We start from the raw sequence: 24531 nt of genomic DNA, 5'->3' as shown, positions 1-24531 counted from the left end.
CATGCCCATGATAAAAGAATTCTCAAAAGCTGTGAAACAGGGAGCATTCTAACTTCCAGAACTTTCTAACAATTAGTTAATTTGTTCTGCATGTTTTTGGGGGCTCTATGATTCAAAGCAGTTTTACAAGATATCAAGGCTGAATTCTAAGTGGGTAATATCTATAGGAATTTTCCTTAAACTTATTTTTCTCATATAATTTTAGAACAGAAAATATTATTAGCCAAATGGAAAACAGTTAAGGAATTATAAACATGCCATATATTAAAGAGTAATTGTCCCTGGTGCTATGCTCTTCAGATGTTCTATATTTATCCTTTTTGAACAGGACAGATTTAAGTACAATCATGTCAATCACTACACATATTTTATTTAAATCACTGCACAGTAGGAAGATATTTTAAAACTTTATGTAGAATGAAAACTCTGTTATTCTACTGACTGTTAAATATTCTACATAAACGTTATGTTCATTACTAATTGGAAATTTTAGGTTTAAGAAATCCAATCCATTAATTTAAAATAATGATAAAATTTTCAACTACAAAAGCAAACTATTCTTTGCTTATCTCCCTTTATTTAAATGAGTTAAGTAGGTATAATCACCAACTGAAATAATTACCAACTAAACCATCTTTAATTTCACATATTAAACAGAAATATCTTAAGATAAGCAGCATCATAGCTTTCAAAGCTGAACTAGAACTTTGAGAAGGAGGACCAGAAATAAGTAAACTTCAATTTCCTCAGATGAAATGCTTTCGGAACTTCTCTATTCACCAAGGCTCTCCTTGCTGTCTTCAACGCTGCTGACACTGAAACCAGAATAACTTGTATTGTCTGCAAAGAGCAGACAACAGCTTACCTTGTGAATATCCCTCCACTGTTGTGAACCAAACAGTCCTATGCCCCACTTTAGGTGGAGCAATAGTTAATGTATATCCTGGATATTTTTAAATTAAAAAAAAGTATGTGTGTTTGTATGTGTGTGTGCATGCACTTTTTTATTTAAAATTTTTTTCTTAATATGAAATTTATTATCAAATTGGTTTCCATGCAACACCCACTGCTCATCCCAACAGGTGCCCTCCTCAATGCCCATCACCCACCCACCCCCGTCCCTCCCACCCCCCATCAACCCTCAGTTTATTCTCAGCTTTTAAGAGTCTCTTATGGTTTGGCTCCCTCCCTCTCTTTTTTTTTCCTTCCTCTCCCCCATGGTCTTCTGTTAAGTTCCTTAGGATCCACATAACAGTGAAAACACATGGTATCTGTATTTCTCTGTATGACTTATTTCACTTCAACAATAGCCAAATTATGGGGGAATTTTTTTAATATTCATTCATTTTTGAGAGAGAGAGAGAGACAGAGCATGGGGGGGGGGGGGGGCAGAGATAGTGGGAAACCCAGAATCTGAAGCAGGCTCCAGGCTCTGAGCTGTCAGCACAGAGCCCAATGCGGGCTCAAACCCACAAACTGTGAGATCATGACCTGAGCCAAAGTCAGACGCTTAACGAACTTAGAGCCACCCAGGCACACCTGTGTGCATGCACTTTTTAAGCCATTTTGAATCTCCCAATGCTGGTTCTTTTGCCATATAACAAATGCATGCAGTTAGGCAGTGGATTATTATACATGATTCCTAAACTGTACTTCACGTTGCTTAAGGAAAGCAAATAACTAAAACCTGCTTTGCTACAAAAGCAAAAAATATTGTTACTATTATGCCTCACAATAATTCTTTCCTAGATTTTAAGAGTTTAAGAGATACCATTAACAAAAATTTTTGTTCATGTTGTAAGGGTTAAATTGTACTACAGGGCTAACGCTTAGCTTGAAAGATAACAACTTTGTTCTGACACTGAAGGTCAAAAGATAACAGCCTTGCTTTTACTCTTGTAAATCATACTCCATACTCTTGTGAATCAGGCTTTACCAATGAAGGAAACAAAACCTCAAAAAAAGAGCATCAGAGACAAGGTCAAGGAGATCCACTGGTTGCAACTTAGCGGCAGAAAGTCTAAAATAATCACCTCATTCGATAACTGTTTCTTACTCATCTGGCAACTGTTTCTAACTCATCTGGGAACTGTTTCTCCGTTCTGTTCCCAGATAATGATAAAATGATGTGATCGGCTCTAAAAACTCTGTACCCCGGCTGTTCGGGGCCACACTCTTATCAAGAGTGTTGGTCCCGATCGTTCGGCCTTGCCTCTCATTGTAATAAACTTTGTTGCAACTGTCACTGGTGCCTAGCATTCTGTTTCAGGAGTCGCGTGGATGCAACAATGTTTTAGAACAAATATGTTGGAAAATGATTCCTAAGTGCCTTATAATGATACTTAACAGGCTTACAAACATCCATTAGAGGGAGCATGTATCTCTAATACTACAGATGAAGACACTGGGACGTAATGACCCTTATTATACTTTAATTTTGAACCAAGAAAGGGAATAAAATTAAAAAATAATTCTAAAAGGCAAGCCTATTATAATTTTCAATCCCATTCAAAAAATATTTATTAAGTGCCCAATATGGACATTCACTAACATAGTTAATGATTTATTTGAACAACCTACTAAAACTAAAGCAAACTTCATATGCTCTCTTAATGACTCTTCTCAAAACTTTCTCCAAAGACTACTGACTTAAACTTTTGAAATAGAACATGGCTATCCCAATATTGAGCTAACTTCAAACTCAAGTTTATTTTGCAATTATTTTCAAGGATATAAATCTGAGTTGTATCATAGAAAAACAGGAAAGAAACTATTTGCAGAAAGAATGTCTGCTGAAAGTAGGGATAGGGACAGTTCTGCTATGTAAATGATGTCCAATCCAAATCTCTGAAGACACTGTCACAAATTTAGGCAACCTTTATTGTTGTTTTATTTCTGAGCATCTTCTAATGCTAATTGTGATGTGTATGAAGGCTAAGATGATTATCAGATCCTTAAGATAATCCTTTAGGTGGGAAGATCCTCATTTTCTAATGCCTTCTCAATCTGATCTCTGGAAGTGCAACCTTAAAATAGCACGACTAAATGCATATCTTATGTTGATAGTGTATTCTAGTCATGTAGTCAGCTAGTTACCATCAGAAAACTCTATTATTGGATCTTCTAACTTACATAAAAAGCTCAAAAATGTTTCCCATTCTTTCCCTGTTAACATATGCGGCTTAATAAGTCATACTAATTCTATGTCTTTCAGACAGACAAATATATATATTAAAATGCTAAATCTCTGTGGTGTTGTATGGAAAGCTTAAAATGTATCCTATTGATACATGGAACAGTATCAATATATTTCATTTCTGAACCATTATAACTACGGATAGCTTATTTAGTACCAAAGTGTTAATGGTTAAGTAGTTATAGCTTCATTCCATCTTCCACAGGAGGAATTTCTTGTTGACCACTGGCTGTTACTCATCTCTTCCCACCAACTTCTATTCACAGAGAATTGAGTGTCTCCCTTGGGCCTTAATGTGCAACAGAGGAGAAAAATGGGGTATTGAGGGAGAATCTGAGAAGTATCCAGGCTTTGCCTCGGATTTGCCTAGGAGAGTCAGAATATTGCTCAGGATGAAGAGAAACAAAAGACTAAAATGAAGATGAGGGGGATCTAGAAGAGAGAATAGAAAGCTTGATATGTATCTGGCTAGAATCCAAATAACACCTTCCTTCCTTTTTCAGCACTACAGCAGGTTTGCATCTTTTTTGCACCTTAGGCTAGGGACACGAAGCTTAACTTTGAATTGATGACTCACTTGATCCTGTCAAAGTCTGACTCAAGAAAATCAGGATTTGACAAGGACTATTTAGGGAACACACTATCTCTGTTCTTTAGAAACCAGGTGTCTAAAGCTTGACTTTGATGTCAGGTAGAACATACACACGCATGCACACACAACACACACCAAATTCACAACATACTTTCAGTCAGTATTAATGTAATCACTTGCTTTTGGCTTTCACTGAAAATCAACAGATAAAATATTTTTATGAAGAATATTTTCTATACCTTTTACAAATTCATTGTTAAGATATTACCACTTAGGGTCTTTGACTCGTTTTTGGATCCACGTGATAAATTCCATTATAAAGTTTGATGCCAGAAATAGTGGAATTCCTTCAATAACTGATGTATGTTACAACACATATATATTGTATGTCTATACTTGCCTTGCTTTTGGAAGCATGGAGCTAAATTTTATGCTCATATGTACTATATATTTTATATAGATGGATTTCCTATTTTTTATTTTTTTAAAATTCTATATATGTACTGTAAGATCTTTATTTTACACCTTTCTCAACAAATAAACTGTAAATGAATGTAATGTACATTTTATGTGTCAGTAAAAGCTTGCTGGTTTTTTGTGTGTGTTTTTATCACTCTAGCTAGTTTTCTTTTAAGAAAAACTAGGGAGTATACAGGTGACAAATGAGTTGTAAAAGTAGTAATAAGTTACAATATAAAATTTAGTAATGTTCTGAAGGAAAATATATAGGTTAGGAAATGTTGCCTACCTCATTTGTCTGTCAATGTTCCATCTAAACAAAGTACCTAGATCATAAAAGAATAAATCATTTCATTCTAAACCAATCAAATATTTGTACAGAGTTTGGAGAAGAGAACATTCTGCAATAACCTTACCTTTTAGATTGCATTTTCAATCAAATAAGATAATAATGGTGTACAAGGGGAAACACCTTTAGATGAACTGACAGGCTGAAATGAATTGGAATTGTAATTTCGTATTTGACCTGGTCAGTATTCCCTGTCCTTTGTGATTTATTTCTCCTATTTAGACATTAAATCAAACTAAACTGTATCAGTTATTAAGAAAGTCTGACTCCCAGGTAATTTCTCCAACTCTCATGCAAGACTTCCTAGCACCTGGCTCCCCTGTTATATTCCAATACCAACAGTAGTATCTTTTTCTTTTAAATATATGAAATTTATTGTCAAATTGGTTTCCATACAACACCCAGTGCTCATCCCAAAAGATGCCCTCTTCAATGCCCATCACCCGCCCTCCCCTCCCTCCCACCCCCCATCAACCCTCAGTTTGTTCTCAGTTTTTAACAGTCTCTTATGCTTTGGCTCTCTCCCACTCTAACCTCTTTTTTTTTTCTTCCCCTCCCCCATGGGTTTCTGTTAAGTTTCTTAGGATCCACATAAGAGTGAAAACGTATGGTATCTGTCTTTCTCTGTATGGCTTATTTCACTTAGCATAACACTCTCCAGTTGCATCCACGTTGCTACAAAAGGCCATATTTCATTCTTTCTCATTGCCACGTGGTACTCCATTGTGTATATAAACCACAATTTCTTTATCCATTCATCAGTTGATGGACATTTAGGCTCTTTCCACAATTTGGCTATTGTTGAGAGTGCTGCTATAACAACAGTAGTAAGGTATCTTGAGAATAAAATAAGAGACTGGAGATCGGTGTTGAGATACACTTGTTGCATTCCTTTGAAAATCACAACTCAACTAGCCACACAGAACACATTTTATTCTTGTTTATCCAAATGTTACCACAAGTTGATGCCTGTATATTGCAAGCATATGAGAAGATATGCAGACTTGATGGCACATATCACAGGATTAATTTACTAATATAGCTTGGTAAACAAGATTAAGAATATTAAAGTTCAGCCTATATCCTGTCAACACAAAATGCTTTAATCAGCAGCTAATATAACCATCTTTTGCACATATCAAATGAAATTCCACCTTACCATAGATAAAAGGTTTCAGTAAACAGTATTAATGATGTCCTATGACATTCAAAATGTTTGTTGCATGCATTACTTAAAGATACTCTATTGACACCATCAGAGAAAGAGAGAGGCAAAGAGACAGAAAATATATTTGCTAATCCATATTTTTAGACCTAGAAACTTGTAAGTTAGGAGAGACCTATGGCAACACAGGTCATTCTTGCTTTCAGTCCCCTTACCAGAGGACCAGCTAGCAACTATTGATAAATAAGACATAACTGTGAAAATCCGCAAATCCAGGAATGATACTGAAGCATACTGCTGGACCACAGAGACTGAGAAGCATTATATTAGAAGGGCAAGAGGAGCAGCTACATTGGACCATGTTACCTCTCCCCCAGGTTGGCACAATGCTGCATAAAGAGGAACCACCCAGGCCTGTGGTTTCTTCAGTGAGGAAAAAAGAGCCCAAGGTGGACATACAACTTTTTCACCATTGCAGTTGCTTCCCAGGAAGCATATCTGGGTCTTGCCTCACAGGAATCACTGAGGAAATCTGTGGGGCTTGACCACTGAAGATTAGATATAAAACAGAAAAGGGAGAACAGGGGGAGAACAACCAGTGATCAGACGTTTATAAACTGCTTATCTCCTCAAAGATGCACCTAAGCAGAGATCCCAGCCAGTGGTTCTGCCCATCTGCTTATTGGAGCCAATGGCCCTGTCTGGACAGGGACCTCAGTGGGCAGTTCTCCCTGATTCAGGTTCCCAGTCAATGGGCCTATAATGGCCATGGAGGCTGCTCTATGGACCTACCTGGGCAGGGAAGCAACTTCAAAGCCCTGCATACATCTCAGGATAGCCTGCAGTCATGCCCTACCAGGAAGCTTGGACAGAGAATGTGGGCAGCTATGTGGCCCATCCTAGAGCCATGCTTGAAGTAGCACCTCAGCAGAAATCATAGCAAGCAGCTCTGCCCATGGGGCCCTGACGGAAGCTCAGTAGGCAGTTCTGGCTCATTCAGGTTTCTTACCAGTGGGCCTTACTGGCTAGTGAGCCAGCTCTGACACCCTGCCTTGGCATGGAAGCAAACTCACAGCCCTGTCCATTTGCTAAGACTGGTTGCCAGTCCCATGCGACCAGAGAATTCAGGCAGCCTTAGCCCATCCTGCTTTGGGCTTTGGGCTTTGGGCAAAGAATTGAGCCAGCAGCCCTGCCTAGTTCTTAAGTATAGCTTCTGGTCCCAAATAACCAGAAAGTCTAAACAGTGACCTTGGGCAGCCTCAGTACCCAGTCTACATTATAACTTAGCCATGGATCCCAGTCTACACTCTTGCCATGCAACAGAATCTAGCCAATAGCCTTGTCTAATTGCTGAATACAGCATGTGACATTGTCCAGGCAGGGAGCCCAGCCAGTAGCTACATCCAATTGTGGAGCATATTATGTGGCCCCAACTGACAAGTGACTCTATATAGTGACCCCATCCAACTGCAGAGATACACAACAGATTACAATATTGGAGTGAAAATATACCATTACAAATAGCAATCAAGTCACAAAGACAGCAAGAAAGGAAGCAAAGAACAAAGAACCTGCAAAGAGAAAAATTTAACAAAATGGCAATTATAAGTTCTTGGCCAAGAATAATTACTTTAAATGTTAATGGAGTAAATTTTCTAATTAAAAGATACAAAGTGGCTGAATGGATAAAAATAAGATCCTATGATATACTGCCTACAAGATACTTTAGCTTTAAGAATCGAGGTAGACTTAGAGTAAAGAGATGGAAAGAGATATTTCAAGCAAATGGAAACAAAAAGAAAGCAGGGGCAACTATAAATTTATCAGAGAACAATACTTTAAATTTAAAATGATCCATAGAGACAAAGAAAGTCATCATATAATGATAAAGTGGTCTAACAAGAAGATATAATAATTGTAAACATTTATGTACCCAACATTAGAGCAGCTAAATATATAAAACAAATACTAATAGAACTTAAAGGAAAAATAAACAGTAATACAATAATGGCTGGGGACTTTGATATTCCACTTTCAACAAAGGCTCAATAAGGAAACAGCAGATATGAACAATACTATAAATCAAAGGCCCTAACAGAACATTCCATCCAATAGCAGTGGAATATACATTCTTCTCATGCGCACATAAAACATTTTTAGGATATATAATAAGTCAGACCACAAAACAAGTCTCAACCAATTCAAGAATAGAAATTATATCAAATACCTTTTCTGATCACAATGGAATTAAACTAGAAATCAGTAACAGGAATAAGGCTGAAAAATTCACAAATAAATGGAAATTAAACAATACATTCCTGAACAACCAGTAGGTCCAATAAGAAATCAAAAGGGAAATTTTAAAAATCTTAAAACAAATAAAAATGGAAATATACCAAATTTTAGGGGATACCACAGAAATACTAAGGATTATAAGATACTACTATGACTGTAAGCCAACAAATTGGACAACCTAGAATAAGTGTACAAATTCCTAGAAGCATACAACCTATTAAGACCAAATCATGAAGAAATAGAAAATCTGAACAAACAAATGTGCAAGGAGATTGAATCAATAATCAAAACCTTCCAATAAAGAAAATCCCAGGACTAAATGGCTTCACTAATTCTATAAACATTTAAAGAATTAATACCAATCCTTCCCAAACTGTTCCAAAAACTGATTTTATGCCAAAATTACCTTGATACCAAAGCTAAATAAGGACACTACAAGAAAAGTACAGTCCAATATCCCTGATGAATATAAGTGCAAATATTCTCAACAAAATACTACCAAACTGAATTCAACAGAATATTAAAATGATTATATACCATAAACAAGTAGAATTTACCCCTGGTATACAAGGATGGTTCAACATGTGCAAATCAGTAAGGGCGATACTCACAGTAACAGAATAAAGGATAAAATCATATGATCATCTTGGAATTGAAAAAACAAACCAAAAAACAAACAAAACAAACAAACAAACAAAAACACAAACAAAAGACAGACTCTTAAATATAGAGAACAAACTGCTGGTTACCAGAGGGGAGGTGGGTAGGGGGATAGGTGAAAGAGGTGACGAGATTAAGAGTACATTTATTGTGATAAGCACTGTGTAATGTATAGAACTGTTGAATCATTATACTGTACACCTTAAATTAATGTAACATTGTATATTAATTATATGGAAATAAAATAAAAATTTAACAATATCACATGATCACCTCAATAGAGAGAAAAAAATATTTGACAAAATTCAACATTTTATGATAAAATTCTCCAAAAATTGGGTATAGAAGCAATATACCTCAACATAATAAAGCCACATATGACAAGCTCACAGTTAATATGATATACAATGACAAAACGTTAACAGTTTTTTTCCTCTAAGGTCAAGAACAAAACAAGGGTGCCCACTCTCACCACTCTTATTCAACATAGTACTGTAAGTCCAGACAGAGCAGCAAGGGAAGAGAAACAAAAAATGTAGTGCATCCCAATAAGAAACACACACACACACACACACACACACACACACACACACACACACGAAAAAAACACAAGTAAAATTGTCTCTTTTTGCTGATAACATATTATATATAGAAAGTCCTAAAAACTCTACTACAGGGGCGCCTGGGTGGCTCAGTCGGTTGAGCCACCGACTTCAGCTCAAGTCATGATCTCACGGTTTGTGGGTTCGGGCCCCGCGTCTGGCTCTGTGCTGACAGCTCAGAGCCTGGAGCCTGCTTCGGATTCTGTGTCTCCCTCTCTCTCTGCCCCTCCCCCACTCATGCTCTGTCTCTCTCTGTCTCAGAAATAAATAAACATTAAAAAAATTAAAAAAAAAACTCTACTACAAAGTTGTTAGAACTAATAAATGAGGGGCGCCTGGGTGGCTCAGTCGGTTGAGCCACCGACTTCGAGTCAGGTCATGATCTCGCAGTCCATGGGTTCAAGCCCCGCGTCAGGCTCTGTGCTGACAGCTCAGAGCCTGGAGCTTGCTTTGGATTCTGTGTCTCCCTCTCTCTGTCTCTCCCCCACTCATGCTCTGTCCCTCTCTCTCTGTCAAAAATAAATAAAGAAACATAAAAAAAAGAACTAATAAATGAGTACAGTAAAGTTGTATAATACAAAATCAACAATCACAACTAACCTGTGATATTGCAGAGTAATTACAAATTATCTGAAAAATAAATAAAGAAACATATCCCATTTACAATAGCATAAAAACAACTAAATACCTAGGAATAAATTTAACCAAGGAGGTAAAAAATCTGTACGCTGTTAATTATAAGACACTGATGAAAGACATTGTAGAAGACACAAGTAAATGGAAAGATATTCTATGCTCATGGATTGAATAACTGGTATTAGTAAAAGGTCTGTACTTCCCAAAGTAATCTATAAACCCAGTGGCATCAGTATCAAGATTCTAATGGCATATTTTACAGAAAGAGAAAGAAAACACAATCCTAAAATTCATATGGAACCACAAAGACCCCAAATAGCCAAAGCAATCCTGATAAAGAACAAAGCTGGAGGCATAACTATTCCTGATTTCAAATTGTATTTCAAAGCCAAAGTAATATATAAAGTATGGTACTGGCATAAAAACAGGCACATAGGCCAATTTAACAGAATGAGAGCCCAGGGTTCAAGAATACTCAATGGAGAAAAGATGGCCTTCAATAAATGGCACTGGGAGAACTATATATTCACATGTAAAACAATGAAATTAGAACCCTATCTTACACCATTCACAAAAGTTAACTCAAAATGGATTAAAGACATTTATGTTAGACCTAACTCCATGAATCTCCTAGAAGAAACATAGGGAAAATCTCCTTAAAATTTTTCATGGCAATGATTTTATATATATGACACCAAAAGCACAAGCAATGAAATAAAAAATAAATAGTATATCAAACTAAAATGCTTCTGCATGGCAAAGGAAACCATCAGCAAAATGAAAACAATCTACATAACGGGACAAAATATTTGCAAACCACATAGTGCATAAAAGCTTAAATCCAAAATATGTAAAAAATTCATACAATTCAATATCAAAAAAAAAAGCCAAATAATCTAATTACAAAATGGGCAAAAGACCTGAATTGACATTTTTCAAAAAAAAAAGACGTACAAGTGGCAACAGGAACATTAAAAGTGTTCAAGACTCACAGGGAAATACAAATCAAACCCACAGTGAGAACCCACCTTAAAGACCTTTTAGAATGGCTATTATCAAAAGGCAAGAGATATTAAGTAGTGGAAAAGATGTGGAGAAAAAGGATTCCATGTGCAAGTGCTGATAAAAATGCAAATAAGTACAGCCACTATGGAAAACATTATGGAGGTTCCTCAAGAAATTAAAAGTCTAACTACCTCATGACCCAGCAATTCTACTTCTAGGTATATATGCTATCAAAATGAAATCACTGTCTCGAAGAATTGTCTGCACTCCGATATTCACTGCAGCATTATTTACAATAGCCAAGACACAGAAACAACCTATGCCTCCACAAACGGATGAATGAATATATATAATGGAATAGTATTCAGGCATAAAAATAAGTAAATTTTGCTATTTGTGACAACATGGATGAACCCTGAAGGCATTATGCTAAGTGAAATATGTCAGTCAAGGAAAAATACTGTAAGATATGTGGAATGTAAAGAAAAATTAATCAACAGAAATAGAGAAAAGGTTGTTGGCTGTGAGGGTTGGATGGTGGGGATGGGGGAATGGATGAAGGCTACGTAGCCAAAGGGTACAAATTTCCAGGTATAAGATGAATAATTTCTGTGGATTTAATGTACAACGTGGTGATTATATTAATAATACTCTATTGTATATTTGAAAGTTGTTAAGAAAGTAGAGTTTTGAGGTTCTCAACAACAAAAAATTATAATTATGTGATGTGACGGCTGTATTATCTAATGTTATTGTGCTAATTATTTTGCACAATAACAAAATTGTGATATATCACAATATATGTGATATATATCTAAATATAGAGATATATCAAATCATTATGTTGTAGATCTCAAACTTATACAATGCTATATGTCACTTATATCTCAAACCTGGAAAAAAAGAAAAAAAAGAAACTTATAAGCTGCTTATGAAGAATGTATTAGACACTAAAATATACTTTCATGGAAAACATATCAATAAAATTGCAAATTCATTAAATGTCCAGTGGAGTACAATGAGTTGTGATCATGTATACATATCCTGTAGGTGGACAATTCTGTGCTGGATTCTGAAGGAGGTCAAACATGTAAATTAGATGACAGAAATTCTGGGAAGATGAAGTAGCATGTGTTAAATCACAAAAGTCAAAACCAAGAAGTGCTATAAAGAAGTCAATGAATTTAAGTTACCCAAAATGGAGGACACATCCAACAAGGCAGCTTTACGTGAGTCTGATGATGAATTAGAGGACTAATGGTGAGCCATGATGTGTGGGACATGGAATGCAAAAAGTTATCAAAGTGATTCTCTAGTGCAAATGGCAAGATTGGATACATGGATGATAAATAACCTATCTCAACAGTATCTACTGGTAATTAATGGGACCATCAGGATACAGGATTATCAATGACAAAATCAAGACTCCTAAGCAGACCAAGATAGTTGGTAACCTTAGACTGAAAAAAAAAAAAAAAAAAAAAAGATATAGTAAAAGCACAGCTTCATGTATGCAGTCTAACACACATATTAGTGAAATTCTGGGAAGTGACAAGCATGGTCTTTGGTTCTGGGGTGCGTTGGTCCCTTCAAACAAGATATAATCACCCAATTCTCAATTTCTACAGCTGGAAATAAAAAGGGAAGAACAGATGATTAAAAAGATAATTTTCTGCTAATTTATTGATTCTATTAGCTTTTTTTTTCCTGAAGTGAAAAAGCACATCACTTTAAAATGTTTAAATTTCTGTAAATGGTTGACATGCTAATGAAATGCTCACTATGAACACAATGTATCTTTTCCGCTGCATCTGAACAGAGGTAACAATCACTGTTTCAAACTGAAAGGGTAATTGTACATAGATTACTAGGCAATATGTTCACTGTATCTTTGAGAGTGTGAACTGACTAGGTGTATCATAGCAAAAAATCTGTCCTACAGAAAGCAAGTATTCCTAGAATTCTTTTAAATTGTGAATGTACTTCCCAATTGTGTTATTCGATAACAAATACATAATCAGTGAAGAAAACTGGGAAAATATAAAAGAGAAGAAAAAAACACAAATGCTACACCCTAGTAATGACAAATAAGCAATATTAATATGCTTACAAATCTTACATATTATTTATTTTTATATAGCTATATATATTTTATAATTATATATTATATATTTTTATATTATACATATTTTTATATATCAGTGAATTTTTATGTTTTCACTTATAATTTATGGGAATTATTGATTTAACTAAACATTTTAAACTGATTTGATTAATTTATTTAATTAAAAAGCTTTTTTAAAATAGCTGTGCAATATTTCATCATAGGACTGGATCACAACTGATGTAATATATTGCCTAGGTTGACTTTTTTTCATCATAAGTAATCCATGATGGGCATTCTTCTATCTAAAATTTGCATTCACATTCCTTTAAGAAGAATTAATGGATTTAAAGGCTATACAGTTAAAACACACACACACACACACACACACACACACACACACATATGTTAACATATGCTAAGTAAAGAATTATCAGTCTATAGGGACGATAGAGAGTACAAAAACAGTGGATCAATAGTTTATCTCATTCTGCCAGAATATAACTTTAAAAAAGAAAGTCAGTAACACACTTCATTATTTTCTCTTTTTTAACATTATAATTTTCCCCAACAATATAGTTTGTTGTGGCACTACTAGGCTTAAAAATTACTTTTAATAAGAGTTAACTGATACACTGTAGTATAATATTTTTCTTTAAATAGCCCATTCTAGATTAACTTAATTTAATTAAAATTGCTAAATAATGTAATTAAATTGTGTTCAGGTAGTGGTTATTATGGAAAGCTACCAGCAGTAACATAACAGAAGCAGTAAGCGTTTGAATATGAGATGATAATAAACTCTTGTAGCACTCCAGGATTCTGATTTCAAAGGCTTAACATTATCTTTCATCTGCACAAACATAAGTATTTCTATCAGTACAAGCCCATAAGTTGTATCCTACTGTGGTAAATATAAATGACACTTATAATCATGCTTAATCCACACTCATACTATAATTACCATGAAACACCACAAAATATTTTCAAGGGAGACAGAAAGAGCTTTATGTACGTAATTGAAAATGTTTGCCCTCTATAAGGGAGTGGGTTTAACAGCACAGTGGAGGGTTAAGCTTTATAACACAACACTAAATTTTATCTTTCACTAGCCAACATTCAATCAGATGTCGTATTCAGATTTATAAGCTAAAACTAAAGGCTTATCTTCCATAATCTAATATATTATACTACTGATTGAACTCTGAATAGATTTTGAAGCATTAAAGAACTTTAATTTCATAGAAAGCAAAACGGGGTAGCCCGTATTAAATTACTTCAGAGTTCTTTGTTGTTTTGTTGTTGTTCTTATCATGTACTGGAAAACAATCCGGTCATTTGGTTACATATAGTTAAAAGATAGTTATCTGAGAATTAGCTTGTATTTGAAACTAATAAAACTGAGACATGTCAGTGAATAAGTATCTTTACTTGTTAATATACTGAAAAAAATTCACTAACTACCTTGTTAAACCAATTTAAAAAATTATCAACACATTTTTCTCATTAGGGTGCACTGGAAATAAAATGATCTAATTGTTTCTTAACTAGAACATGGGTTCTTAGCCTAGATTAAGAAGCATCATAATTTTTTAAGCATTATCAGGAACAAATCGTCAGTTTGTGAACAAACGTAGAATTCATTTGTTTATCTCTGAATTAATCTATCAAAATGTTCTATGAATAAGTTATATATAACCGATTATATAATTTAGCATTTAAAAAGGCAAAATAATAGCTAAAAATGAAAGTATTTCTTTCTTTTCTTTCTTTCTCTCCCTTCCTTCCTTCCTTTCTTTCCTTTTCTTTTTCTTTCTTTTCTTTCTTTCTTTCTTTCTTTCTTTCTTTCTTTCTTTCTTTCTCTTTCTTGTCAAGTTAGATAACATACAGTGTAGTCTTGGCTTTAGGAATAGATTCTGGTGATTCAGACAACACCTAGTGCTCATCCCAACAAGTGATCAATGCCCATCACCCATTTTCTCCACCCCCTAACCTCCCACCCCCATCTACCCTCAATTTGTTCTCTGTATATAAGAGTCTTTTATGGTTTGCCTCCCTCTCTGTTTGTATCTTATTTTTCCTTCCCTTCCCCTATGCTCTTCTGTTAAGTTTCTCAAATTCCACATATGAGTGAAATCATATGATTATGTGCATTTCTCTGCCTGACTTATTTCACTTAGCATAATACCCTCCAGTTCCATCCATGTTGTTGCAAATGGCAAGATTTCATTCTTTTTCGTTGCCAAGTAGTATTCCATTGCCTGTGTGTGTGTGTGTGTGTGTGTGTGTGTGTGTGTGTGTGTGTACCTTCTTTATCCGCTCATCGATTAATGGACATTTGGGCTTCTTCCATAATTTGGCTCTTGTTGATAGCACTGCTATAAACATTGGGGGTACATGTGCCCCTACAAATCAGCACTTTTGTATCCTTTGAATAAATTCTTAATAGTGCTATTACTGGGCCGTAGAGTAATTCTAATTTTTCAAGGAACCTCCGTACTGTTTTTCAGAGTGGCTGCACAAGTTTGCATTCCTATCAACAGTGCAAGAGGGTTCTCCTTTCTCTGCATCCTCATCAACGTCTGTTGTTTCGTGAGTTGCTAATTTTAGCCAGTGTGAGGTGGTATCTCAATGAGGTGGTTTTCATTTGTATTTCCCTGATGATGAGCAATGTTGAGCATCTTTTCATGTGTCTGTTTGCCATCTGATGTCTCCTTTGGAAAAATGTCTATTCATGTCTTCTGTCCATTTCTTCACTAGATTATTTTTTTCGGGTGTTAAGTTTGGTAAGTTCTTTATAGATTTTTGATACTAGCCCTTTATCTGATATGTCATTTGCAAATATTTTTTTCCCATTCCGTCAGTTGCCTTTAGTTTTATTGATTGTTTCCTTTGCTGTGCAGAAACTTTTTATCTTCATGAGGTCCCAATAGTTCACTTTTGCTTTTATTTCCCTTGCCTCTGGAGACACAAGTTACAAGTTGCCACGGCCAAGGTCAAAGAGGTTGGTGCCCGTTTTATCCTGTAGGATTTTGATGTTTTTCTGTCTCACATTTAGGTCTTTCATTAATTTTGAATTTATTTTTAAGTATAGTGTAAGAAAGTGGTCCAGGTTCATTTTTCTGCATGTCACTGTCCAGTTCTCCCAGACCCATTTGCTAAAGAGACAGTCTTTATTCCATTGTATACTCTTTGCTCTTTTGTCAAAGATTATTTGGCCATATATTTATGGGCCAATTTCTGGGTTCTCTATTCTATTCCACTGGTCTATGTGCCTGTTTTTGTGGCAATACCAGACTGTCTTGATGATCACAGCTTTGTAATACAGGCTAAAGTCCGGGATTGTGATGCCTCTGAATTTGATTTTCTTTTTCAACATCACTTTGGCTATTCGGGGTCTTTTGTGGTTTCACACAAATTTTTAGGATTGTTTGTTCTAGCTTTGTGCAGAATGCTGCTGCTATTTTATTGGGATTGCACTGAATGTGTAGATTGCTTTGGGTGCTATCGACATTTTAACAATATCTGTTCTTCCAATCCATGAGCATGGAATGTTTTTCCATTTCTTTGTGTCTTCTTCAATTTCTTTCAAAAGCTTTCTATAGTTTTCAGCATACAAAAATGTTACCTCTTTGATTAGGTTATTCCTAGGTATTTTATGCTTCCTGGTGCAATTGTAAATGGGACTGATTCCTTGATATCTCTTTCTGTTGTTGCATTATTGGTGTATAGAAATGCAACCGGTTTCTGTACATTGATTTTATATCCTGTGACTTTGCTTAATTCATGGATCAGTTCTAGGAGTTTTTTGGTGGAGTCTTTTGGGTTTTCCATGTACAGTATCATCATCTGTGAAAAGTGAAAGTTTGACTTTTTCTTTGCCACTCTGGATGCCTTTTATTTCATTTTGTTGTCTGACTGCTGAGGATAGGACCTCCAACACTATGTTAAACAGCTGTGGTGAGAGTGGACATCCCTGTTGTGTTCCTGATCTCAGGGGAAAAGCTCTCAGTTTTTCCCCATTAAGGATATTAGCTGTAGGCCTTTCATATATGGCTTTTATGATGTTAAAGTATGTTCCTTCTATCACAACTTTCTTGAGGGTTTTTATTAAGAAAGGATGTTGTATTTTGTCAAATGCTCTTTCTACATCTATTGACAGAATCACATGGTTCTTATTCTTCTATTAATGTGATGTATCACATTGATTGATTTGTGAATTTTGAACCAGTCCCTGTAGCCCAGGAATGAATCCCACTTGATCATGGTGAATAATTTTTTTTAATATACCATTGAGAATTTTTTCATCCACGTCCATCAGGGTTATTGGCCTGTAATTCTCCTTTTTAGTGGGGTCTTTGGCTTGGAAATCAAGATAATTCTGACTTCATAGAATGAGTCTGGAAGCTTTCCTTCCACTTGTATTTTTTGGAACAGCTTGAGAAGAACAGATATTAACTCTTCTTTAAATGTTTGGTAGAATTCCCCTGAGAAGCCATCTGGCCCAGGACTCTTACTTGTTGGGAGATTTTTGATAACTGCTTCAACTTATTTGCTGGTTATAGGTCTGTACAAATTTTCTATTTCTTCCCTTTTGAGTTTTGGTAGTGTGTGGGTGTCTAGGAATTTATCCATTTCTTCCAGACTGTCATGTTTGTTGGCATATAATTTTTCATGGTATTCTCTAATAACTGTTTGTATTTCTTTGGTTTTGGTTGTGATCTCTCCTCTTTTATTCGTGATTTAATATATTTGGGTCCCTCTCTTTTCTTTTTGAGAAGTCTGGTTAGGAGTTTATCAATTTTGTTTACTCTTTCAAAAAAACCAGCTCTTAGATTCACTGATCTGCCTCACTGTTGTTGTGTTTTATTCTATATTGTTTATTTCTGCCCTAATCTTTATTATTTATCTTCTTCTGCTGGATTTGAGCTTTCTTTGCTGCTGCCTCCCTAGTTCCTTTAGTTGTAAAGTTAGGTTATGTAAAAATTAGAGTATCTCAGATGACTCTCTTCTAGGCCCAGGTGAGCAGTATTTTCAGGAAGGGCTATGTAGTAAATATTATAGGCTTTGTGGGCCACACAATCTCTTTTACAATAAATCAACTTTGTTGTTTTAGCAGAAAGCAGCCATAAATGTTATACAAACAATGTATTCCAATAAAACTATTTGCAAAATTAGACACAGGGCAGGATCTGGCACATAGGCCATCATTTGCCAAACTCAGATCCATGCCAGCAAATGAACTAAATCCAGACAGTACACAATTTCCAATGGCCTTGACATTTTGTCAATGGTATGTTCTTTTCCATGTGTATTGCATTTTATTCTTATGATATAACATCTCAGATATTATAAATTTTACAAAATTTCCCAAATAGTAATCTTTAAAAGTGCCTGCTGAAAAGTCTCACCTACAAGACTGAGTTTGAGTAAATAATAATAAGTTTTTTGGTCCTATGCTCAAGACTTCTGGTTTGCAATAAGGTATCAGTCTTTAACAGAAAATTAAATACAAAATAACATGAAAAAATATTAGTAATGGTAGACTTATGTAAGGTATTTATTCTGCATTATTACTGAGAGGAATGTCTTTTCTCCTTGTTTCCTGTTTCCATGCAGAGAATGCTTTTAAAGTAATCTCTACTCCCAATGTGGGGCTTGAACTCACAACCCCAAGATCAAGAGTCATCCATTTAAAGAATTTTTAATTAGAGACTTGAGGTTTGTCCCTCTCTTTTCGTCACTTCTCTTCAGAAGATGGGAGTAAATGAATAATCTGTTTGGTGGCTTTGGGAGAAATTGCACACATACAGTTTAGCACCTTCTGGATCTGATTTCTTTCCCAGAACACAGAAGCACATTTTCTGTTTGCTCTCTGCTCTGCAATAAGCTTTCTTTTTGAGAAGTCTGGCTAGGAGTTTATCAATTTTGTTTACTCTTTTAGGTTTTTTTACTCTTTCAGGTTTTCCCTGTCATGGGGAGGCATGTGACTGAGACAGGTGGGAAGTCAGTGCTACTGAGGATAAAGGTCTAGGAAGCCTACCATGTCCATACATCTGAGCCAGGTCATCTAATGATCCATCTCTGATCAGTGATTACAGCACTTGGATATCCCCTGTATTGTATCAGTCAGGAATACCTTTGGCTACAAGTGAAAAAAAGAAAGAAGAGAATGTGTTAGGACTATATTATGTTCTGCCAAAATTCATATGCTGAAGTTCTAACATCTAGTACTTCAGAATGTGACTGTCTTAGGAGATAGGGCTTTAAAAAGGTCATTAGGCAAAGTGAGATCATGCAGGTGGGCCCTAATCCAATATGATTGGCTTCCATGTAAGAAGAGGAAATTTGGACACACACAAACACAGTGTGGAAAACCAGTGTGAAGACATAGTGAAGATGGCCGTCATAAGCCAAGGAGAGAGGCCTCAGAAGAAACCATCCCTGTTAACACCTCACCATCAGAATTCTAGCCTCCAGAGTTGTGAGAAAGTAAAGTATGTCGTTTAAAACCGCCCAAAGTATGTGGTACTTTGTTATGGCAGCCTTAGAAAACTAATAGGGTGGTCCAAGTAAGACAGATATTTCTTCTCTTAGGAAAAAAATCCTTAGTCTACAGCTGATAGACTAGCATCATGAAGTCTTCAGGAATGCAGATTCTTTCCATGTTTCAAATCCAGCCATGGCATCTGCATTCCAGCCAAGAGAAAGAAAAACAAATGGGAGAGGAACCTGGGCTTCCTTCTCATGAGGACGTTTCTGCTTACAAACCGTAGGCAGAACTTAGACACACCGTAACTCCTAGTTGTTGAGAGGGACAATGTGGTCAATATTTAGGAAATCATGTGCCCAGCTAAAAACTCAAGGTTCTCTTATTTAAGGAGAAGAGAATAGATACTGACACACAAGAAATTATCTCTCATCTGAGTCTGAACCAAGGAAAAGATGAACAAAGTGTTATATAATTACATCCTAACTAGCGAGCAACTTTTAAATGTAGGTTTATTCAGAGTAATGTATGGAATGGGGGACGAAGAGGCATTTGGGATTGCTTTCAAAGACAGACAGGAGTGGAAAAAAGACATTTGCATATAAGAATCCTTAAAACCCACAAGAGCTAGCTTCTGAAGCGGTTTTAAGCATGGCTAATTTGATTGTTTTGATCATTTTTCTGGTTATTACCATTCTTTAGCTTCAACTCAATTATGTAGTTATCCACATTGATCATTAAGACAGCTAACATTTATTGTTCTTGTCTGCTATAGTGGAATAAGCAAAACAGAACAAAATATTCACATGGCCTGTCAATGTAACAATAGCATTTTCAAAATTGGCTAGTGGCCCTAACCCTAGTCTAAATCCATGGAAACCAAAATGTAATGCTGCAGGAATAAGAAAAAATTATTTAGGAAGTCACTATAGGTAATGCCATATGAAATAAAGCATGTAATACTTTGACAAATATTTTGACAGTTATAAAGAACTATGTAAATTAAAAGATACATTATTATAAAGCAAGTAACTCATATTTATTTTTTTAATGTTTATTTTTGAGAGACAGAGTGAGAGCAAGAGCAGGGGAGGGGCAGAGAGAGAGGGAGACAGAGGATCCAAAGGGGGCTCTGTGCTGACAGCAGACAGCCCCATGTGGGGCTCGAACTCACAAACTGCGACATCATGACCTGAGCCAGTTGAGCTTAACTGACTGAGCCACCCAGGTGTCCCCACTCATAATTTAAAACAAGTCACAGACAGGCTTTCCTAGATAAATGATGCATCATGAATGTTAAAATGCTCTAGTATAATTTGCAATCAAATGTAAGATTTCTTTGTGGAACACAGTCTGTTGATAATAGTATACAGATTTTTCAGACATTTAAAGATTAAAGCCTTATTTTTTTTGTTTTAATTACAAAGTTAAAATAAAAGATGGAAGTAGAGAACTTGATGTTAGCTTCTCTCTCTTTGATAACTATAGGGTTCTTCATTAAATTTTTTGTGTCCCCAAAGAGAGATGTGTCGTTACTTTAATTTGTGATAAAAATAAACTACACTAGCCTTTACTCAGAGTATACCCTTCTTTAGGACCCTATCATATAAATATTAAGCATTTTCAATGCTATATTCTAATGTCTAGAACCTTCTTTCTTTATGAAGGACATTGCCTATTTTCCCTACAAATGAGTCTTGCAATCTCACCCTCTTGGTGGAATCTTAAATTTCTCATGGGCAGGGGCCAGGGAATTCCCCTTACCCCAGTGTACAATTTGCACTATAAACTAGGGTATTTGACCTGTGCAACTTGCTAATCAATGTCTAGCATGCTTTTGATAAAGATGAAGATAATCAAGGAGAAACTAAGCTCTACCTTGTAATGGCCACACTTGCATTAGACAAGTGAAACTGTCATAACACCAATTCTGCTTCCTGGACACTGGTGCTCCTGTGTCCTTCCCTCTGACATCACTTACTGCCACTTATTGCTTTTTTAATTTTATAATTTAGCTTTTTAAATATTTTTAATTTTTTTAACATTTATTTTTGAGAGACAGAGGGAGCGAGCGAGAGAGAGAGCGAACACATGCGTGAGCAGGAGAAGGAGAGGGAAAGACCCAGAAAGGGGGAGACAGAAGATCCAAGGCAGGATCTGCACAGTGAGCATAGAGCAGATGCACAGGAACCATGAGATCATGACCTGAGCTGAAATCAAGAGTCTGATGCTTAACCAACTGAGCCACCCAGATGCCTCTTACTATCACTTATTTTAATAATCACCACAGTCTAAGTGCATGAACTCAGCATATCCTGAGCACCAGTAAGTGTTAATTGATTAGAATTTTGCCTTTCAGTCTTCCTGATTATATATTTTTTTAACATTTGCACAGCAGGTGATGGCAGGCTATTAAAGCAGACAAGAGTAACATGAGGGACTGAGTGCACAGTGATCTCCATTCTTCAATTTGTTGTGTATTCATAGAAATAAATAATATTTGTATGGTTATTATTCAAGTTTTACATAATTTACATAGTGTGTAGAAGAATTTTCATTCTCTTTCCATTTAGGAGAGAAAAGACAGGAAAACTTATGAAAAGGTCAATTTAAAAGTAACTTTTTACAGGTTCCTCTAAAATGTTAACTATCTAATTCTCTTTTGTTTTATAGACATTCTAATCAAATCCTAAGTAAAATATCATTTCATGAAAGTAATGATAATTTTTTCACAATAAATATAATTATGAAAACCTTTTGAAAAAAAAAAAAGACTTTTCCCAAGTAATTCTTCCCTGCTCTAAGCTAAGGGTTTATAAGCAGAAAGAAACTGCTTGACTTTTACAAGTGTTTTCAGAAAGCAATGTATATGAGAGCACTGGGTGTTGTATGGAAACCAATTTGACAATAAATTTCATATATTAAAAAAAAAGAAAGCAATGCATATGAGAGAAGATGAATACCTATAAGTAGTCATAAAACTTTAATTCTCTTCATACATACTATTAAATGCATACATACAATAAAACTGTCAGTTATAAGAAGAAATATTTACAAAAATACACTTGTTACAGTATGGAATTTAAAACATGCCTATTTTCCCAAAATCAGACCAAAAAAAAAGTGAAAAGAACAAGAGTATATGGTTTTATGGTGGTTAAAATTAAATTCAGGGGAAAAATGAGCTTTGTATCTTATTAGGAGTACATTTCAAGCAGATGATAAATATTTATATAAAAATCACTCATATTAAGTCACTGAGAATACCTAAAAATACTCTCCAAATCAGAAATTTTATAGATACAATATTTTTAGTAATATAATAAAAATAGAAACTTATAATGCATTTAAAAGACTTTTTCTTAAAGACATTTTTGGTTGAAAAGAAAGCTTAAAAATACAATTTTTTAAAATAAAATTATGATATTCAAACAAATAAAAGGAATATAAGGAAAGTGATCAGACTATATTTACAGGCAAATTTATTTTTTTAAGTTTTTGTTTTAAACATAAAAGAATGAATATAGTTTCAAAAAGCTAGCAACAAATCTTAAAAAAAAAGATTAAAGATTGAAAGCAAAATAAATGAGCTTTAAAAAGAGAAATAATACTTTATTTTTATTTATTTTATTTTTTTAGTGTTTATTTATTTTTGAGAGAGAGACACAGCATGAGTGGGGGAGGGTTAAGAGAGAGAGAGAGAGACACAGAATCTGAAGTAAGCTCCAGGCTAAGAGCTGTCAGAACAAAGCCCAACGTGGGGCTTGAACCCACGAACCATGAGATCATGAGCTGAGCCAAAGTCAGACGCTTAACCAACTGAGCCACCCAGGTGCCCCAATACTTTATTATTTTTAGAAGAAAAACAACACAAGTAAAATTGATAAATCAGAAAGTTTTTTTAATATCAGAATTAAATATGCACCATTTGGAAAATACAATAAAAATATCAAATACTTCCAATTACTTTATAAATATAAGCAATAAAAATACCAGTGCTGTTTATTTCGTTGAGAGACTGGTAAGTTTCTAAAGTTTATTTGGAAAACTAGTAAGAATATCTAAAATCCTTGGGGAGAATAAAAGAATAATGAGTGAAGCTCCTATAGAATACCAGTTCTCCTTCACTGCTTCTGGCATTTTTGTCTCCTGTGTAAGTGTCCACCATTAACTAGGGACTGACTATATACTAGGTATTATAGTGAGTCTTTCAGGTACTATTGCATAATGTGTGTGTTGAGTAGTTGGAGGCAGTGTGTTTTAGGAAGAGCATGTCTGGGACAAAGTGAGGCAGGGAGAATAGTCAAAATACGGATAGAGAGAGGCAGGGGCATTACAAAACAAAGGGAGGTTTTGGTATATTTTATGATCATAGTAAAGGAATGCATTAGGGGGAGGAGGGTATTTAAACAGGTACTTGCTTTGTTTTATTTAAAGAACAGAAAGTATCTTTTGCTCTAATGTTTAGATTATGAGAGGGCAAGACTGGAAGGGTGTATAGAGAAAAGAAAAAATAAATTAAGAAAATTCATAGGTAGTTTTGACCAAAAAAAAAAAAAAAGGAACAGATGCTTCCTTGATATGATGTGATGAAAATGGAGCCTTATCACTGTGCTCTTCCTCCCTTAAACCCATAACTTCAGTTTAATATGAAAAAATGTCAGGAAAAATTATAGTAGAGGAGCATCCTACCTCAAAATTGTCAAGGTCATCTAAAAGGAAAGCTTGAAAAAACTGTAACTACCAAGAGAATCCTAAGGAGACATGACAACCAAATGTAATGTGGTATCCTGAATGAGATCCTGGAACAGAAAAAGGACATCAGATAAAAAAAAAAAAAAAAAAAAAAAAAAAAAAAGAAAGAAAGAAATCTGAATAAACTATGGACTTCAGTTAATAATAATGTATCAATAAAGGTTCATTAATTACCATAAGTTTACCATATTAATATAATATGATTTTATAATTTTATCTTAGA

General features: G+C 35.0%; 1 protein-coding gene across 9 annotated transcripts in view; it reads right to left on the bottom strand.

The window, feature by feature from the left end:
* MARCHF1 (membrane associated ring-CH-type finger 1) overlaps positions 1 to 24531 on the bottom strand; it is an 876270-nt gene that overhangs the window by 364605 nt on the left and 487134 nt on the right. For 2 of the 9 annotated variants that reach the window (XM_019441076.2, XM_019441087.2), the window contains exon 2: positions 19107 to 19208. The exons of the other annotated variants lie outside the window; for them this stretch is intronic. In XM_019441076.2, the coding sequence (XP_019296621.2) occupies positions 19107 to 19119 (13 nt within the window). In that variant the 5' untranslated portion in view covers positions 19120 to 19208. The remainder of the gene's footprint in view (positions 1 to 19106; positions 19209 to 24531) is intronic. 9 annotated transcript variants of the gene reach the window in all.

The sequence above is a fragment of the Panthera pardus genome, unplaced genomic scaffold (assembly GCF_024362965.1).
Source record: "Panthera pardus isolate Hobbes unplaced genomic scaffold, ASM2436296v1 HiC_scaffold_13, whole genome shotgun sequence".
NCBI classification, from domain to species: domain Eukaryota; kingdom Metazoa; phylum Chordata; class Mammalia; order Carnivora; family Felidae; genus Panthera; species Panthera pardus.
This window is presented reverse-complemented; position numbering and strand designations above follow the sequence as displayed.